This window comes from Apus apus, unplaced genomic scaffold (genome assembly GCF_020740795.1).
Source record: "Apus apus isolate bApuApu2 unplaced genomic scaffold, bApuApu2.pri.cur manual_scaffold_74_ctg1, whole genome shotgun sequence".
In the NCBI taxonomy this organism is placed as follows: domain Eukaryota; kingdom Metazoa; phylum Chordata; class Aves; order Apodiformes; family Apodidae; genus Apus; species Apus apus.
In genome coordinates, this window is record NW_026248871.1 from 30,909 (window position 1) to 35,704 (window position 4,796).

At 52.7% G+C, this 4,796-nt stretch overlaps 1 protein-coding gene across 1 annotated transcript; it reads right to left on the reverse strand.

Annotated features, from left to right (window-relative positions):
- Positions 1 to 2,802: 2,802 nt before the first annotated feature.
- Positions 2,803 to 3,414, reverse strand: LOC127396327 (olfactory receptor 14J1-like). Its single transcript, XM_051643953.1, has one exon. It carries the CDS (start codon positions 3,412 to 3,414, stop codon positions 2,803 to 2,805), a length of 612 nt encoding a protein of 203 aa, XP_051499913.1.
- Positions 3,415 to 4,796: the final 1,382 nt, after the last annotated feature.

A 4,796-nucleotide genomic window follows, 5' to 3' on the forward strand; every position in this document is an offset into this window, starting at 1 on the left:
GGTGATCTATGATAACAAGGGGTTACAAATCCTGGTGACGTTCTGTGCCACACACAAATGCTCCAGAGGTCTGTGCAGGCTGTGCCAGCAGCACATGCCCAGATGTTCTTCTTCAGGGGATGATTTGATGACCACAAAAGACCAACTGTGAGTGAAGTGGCTTTCAAAGTACCACACTATGGAGACATGATCTCTGATCCCCATCAGTTCCACACCTCAGCCATGGAAAAACTGACTGAGGGAAGGAATAAGATGCCTGAGAGATGGGAAGGCTGGTGCTGCAGCCATGAAGGGGACACGTCCTGCTAGGAGACAGCAGCAAGAGAGGCAGGACCCACTTGGATGCCACCTGTGGTCTCTCTAGTGTGATCTTATAAAGAGGACATGAGAACCTGAGACAATGAACCCACTGCTGTTCTCCTGAGACGTGTACAAGGGCTGCTAAATAGAAGGAGTGAAGGAGATGGTCCTTCCAGGAAGACTTGAGTCAGACAATGGGACTCATTTCAAAACCAGTCTAGTGACTGGCTGGGCCAAAGGGTGGTGGGTGGGTGGAATCTCTCCGTATTTTGGCTTGAACCACATCTGTCTCCCCAAGGCCAGATGTCTGGTTTCATGGCCTTGCAGCGTGCCTCTAAATAAAGAGAGATCTGTCTGCTGGTTACAGCTACACAGTAAGTGTTGCACCAGATAGTTAGAGACTGTCATCAAAATACACATCTATATATAGTGCTGGGTTGTGAGATTCCTCTAGAGGTCCTCTTTGGTTCAGGCCTCAGTACCTCATATGGCCTTGTATGGGATGTATGGCCATGACATCACAATGGGGCCAGTTTGGGAAGCAGGGTGATGTCCACAGCCATTATGACAGAACCCATTATGAAGTCACCCATTATGATATCACCCAGTATGACGTCATCCATTATGACATAAACCATTATGACATCATTCATTATTACGTCATCCATTATGATGGCATCCATTATGATATCACCCATTATGACGTCATCCATTATGACATCATCCATTATGTGGAAATTCATTCTGATGTCACCCATTATGATTTCACCCATTATGACATCATCCATTATGACATCACTGAAGTGGCCTTGCTGCAAGGGACCCTCACCCACCCATTCCTGCCGTCAGCGAGATGGGGTTTGTATGTGTTTGTGTATCAGTGCAGAGACCTGTTCTCCCCCCCGACCTGTTCCTCCCTTCCCGGTGTTAGAGTGAATTCCTTCCTGTTTCCATTTCCAGCCCGTCAGTCTCTCTTCCTTATTCCACTTGGGAGGCTGGGGAGGGGTAATAGGGAGCAACTCTGCCTTCTGTGGTTCGCCCTGTCTGTTTAAACCAAGACACGAGGTAAGAATTGATTCAACACATAGGATGTCAGGCTCAGCATCTCAGCTCGGGGGTTGCTGGGGTGGGGAATTGTTGCTCGGAAGAATCACGCGCACGGTGTCCCGGGTGGTGAGCAGGTGTCTTGAGCAGCACTCTGTCTTGTCTTCTATTAGTATCACTGGTATTGCTGTTTCTTCAGGCCTTCTCTTGTCGGGGGAGGTGACTCTCCCCCTCTGCTCTGCTGTGGGAAGACCCTCCCTGCAGTGCTGTGTTCAGTTCTGGGGTGACCAGGACCAGAAGGGCATGGAGCTCCTGGAGGGAGTCCAGAGGAGGCCACAAAGATGATCCAAGGGCTGAGAGAGTTGGGGGTGTTGAGCCTGGAGAAGAGAAGGCTCCAGGGAGACCCTGAAGCACCTTCCAGTGCTTGAAGGGGCTCCAGGAAAGCTGGGGAGGGGCTTTTTCCTAGGGCATAGAGTGATGGAGTGAGGGGCAATGAGGTTAACCTGGTGTTGCGAGCCGATATTGGCTACAACCAAGACTGCCCTTGAGCTTGGCATCCCTCACCAGCCCTTCCTTGTTGGTGAGAACAAGGTCCAGCACAGCACCTCTCTGTGTTGTTTTCTCAATTCTTAAAAAAAATCTGGGATATAGTCAGAAGAAACCTCACAGAGTTTTACACAGAGAAGCAGTCAGTCCTTTGACAGGGCAAAATCATCCCCAGAATGAGGGCTGGCTGAGAGCTGAGCAACTCGGCAGTGACCCTGAGAAGAAGGGCCTGGGCATTCAAGGAGTGTCCCAGGAGCCAGTGGTGTGTGCTCACAGTTATAAGGCCAGTTGCAAATAGGGCAGCAGAGTGACTGCATCATTGGGAAGGGAAGAGCCATGGGTGTCACCTCCCTGGATTGTGTGAGGCCCTTGACGTGACCCCTGAAAACATCCTTCTCTGTAACCTGGAGAGAGAAGGGTTTGATGTGTGGACTGCTCAGGGGATGAGGAATGGGTGAGATGGTCAGATCCAGAGGGCAGTGGTGAAGGGCTCAGTGTCCAGATGGAGATGGTGACAAGTGTCCCTCAGGGGTCCGTCCTGGGACCAGTCCTGGTTAATATCTATATCAATGACCTAGAGAGCTGAGTGGTGCAAGTGACATGGCTAGGGGACAGGATGCCATGCAGAGCAGCTAATTTGGGTTACTGGACAGCCAAGGACTCAGAGCAAGTGTTAGAAACTTTAATAATGGATCTAGAGGAAACAAAGCAGGTCCATGTCTCAGTTGTAGCGAGACAAGTGCAAACATCTTTGCAGGAATAAAACCATGGGTGACAATAAGAACAGCAGTAATGAGAAATAAAAACAAAATAAATAAACATAAAATAATAATATAAAAACAAAACACAACACCAAAAAAGCAAAAACAAATATACAAACAAACAAAAACTTTGCAATGACATAAATTGGAGTCACTTCTGAAAAGAGGGTTTAAATCTCTCACTCTTGAACAATGAAGAAATCACTTTCCTGAGGGCGTCCTTGAGCTCCTGGTTCCTCATGCTGTAGATGAGGGGGTTCACTGCTGGAGGCACCACTGAGTACAGAACTGCCATCACCAGGTCTAGAAATGGGGAGGAGATGGAGGGGGGCTTCAGGTAGGCAAAGATGGCAGTGCTGATGAACAGGGAGACCACGGCCAGGTGAGGGAGGCAGGTGGAAAAGGCTTTGTGCCTTCCCTGCTGAGAGGGGATCCTCAGCACAGCCCTGAATATCTGCACATAGGACACCACCATGAAGACAAAACAGCCAAAGAGTAAACAGGCACTAAGCACAACGAGCCCAAGTTCCCTGAGGTAGGAGTGTGAGCAGGAGAGCTTGAGGATCTGGGGGATTTCACAGAAGAACTGTCCCAGGGCATTGCCCTGGCAGAGGGGCAGTGAAAATGTACTGGCTGTGTGCAGCAGAGCATTGAGAAACCCAGAGGCCCAGGCAGCTGCTGCCATGTGGACACAAGCTCTGCTGCCCAGGAGGGTCCCGTAGTGCAGGGGTCTGCAGATGGCCACGTAGCGGTCATAGCACATGATGGTGAGAAGGGACCACTCTGCTGTGAGGAAAATGGCAAAGAACAAGAGCTGTGCAGCACATGCTGAGTAGGAGATGGCCCTGGTGTCCCAGAGGGAATTGGCCATGGCTTTGGGGAGGGTGGTGGAGATGCAGCCCAGGTCGAGGAGGGAGAGGTTGAGCAGGAAGAAGTACATGGGGGTGTGGAGGTGGTGGTCCCAGGCGATGGTGGTGATGATGAGGCCGTTGCCCAGGAGGGCAGCCAGGTAGATGCCCAGGAAGAGCCAGAAGTGCAGGAGCTGCAGCTCCCGCCTGTCTGCGAATGCCAGGAGGAGGAACTGGCTGATGGAGCTGCTGTTGGACATCCCAGCCCTTTCCTCACAAGGTGCTGCCAGAGGAGGAAAGCACACTCACAAGTCAGGACAGCCCTGAGCAAATCTCTTCCCATTCCCTCCCTTCACACCCCAGCCCCTGAAAACAGACATTGTCTCCTTATTTACAGAACCTTGTTGGACCTCCCTGGCTGGAGCTCTGGTCATGTGGGTCAAGTGTGCTGTGAGGAGCTGAGCTCCCAAGGAGCTCTCCCTGCTCCACAGCAGGGGGGAGCTGGGAAAAGTATGTCAGCTTCATAAATACCCTCTTTTCCCCATCTGTGATCCACTTGTGCATATTCCTGTAGGAGAACCTCCACGAAACTCCTACAGCTGTGGTGCCACCAGCAGAGCTGGCTGTTCCCAAGCCCTCCAGCCCAGCATGTCCAGAGAACCTCAGCTGGGCTGGGCCCAGCGGTTTTGCTGCCCTGGCCACAGCTGCCTGAGAGCTCCTGCAGAATCGGTGTCTGAGCTGCACCTTAGACACCCTTGTCCTTAGGGAGCCTGAGGGGAAGGGCAAGGACAGCACAGGCAGCAGGGCCAGATGGAGAAATGCCCCGATGCTCCCAGAGAGGGAGGACAGGCACCCTGAGGTGGCACTTGGACGCTTCTCCTCCGCAGGGATCAAGCTGCTAAGCAGGTGAGTCAGGCTGAGATCCCAGTGCCTTGGAGCCAGGAGCTCTGCTGTGGAGCAGAGGAGACCAAGGGCTTGCTGCGGGGAAGGGACCTGACTGCAGCTGCTCCTGCTGGAAGCTGTCCCCACCTCTCCTCCCTGGCCCTGCTCACAGCCCCATCCCACCCAGCCTGTGCTCAGCTCTGCCCTGCAGAGCCCTCCTGGCAGCAGGACCCTGCCCAGGGGCAGCTCTGTGCTGGCCACTCCTGAAGAGGAGACCAGATCAGCCCTGGGGAGAGCACAGAGCTGAGGGCAGTGCTTCCTGCAGGCAGAGGAAAGGCTGAAGGCACTTTCTCAGGGGCCTTGACAAACCTGCTCCTCTCTCCCTGCAAAGCTGCAGGAGTCTGGGTCTCCTGTC

What these genes read in the sequence shown, in the direction of transcription:
- LOC127396327 (XM_051643953.1), bottom strand. Translation starts at nt 3,414, where the DNA reads ATGTGCTATGACCGCTACGTGGCCATCTGCAGACCCCTGCACTACGGG.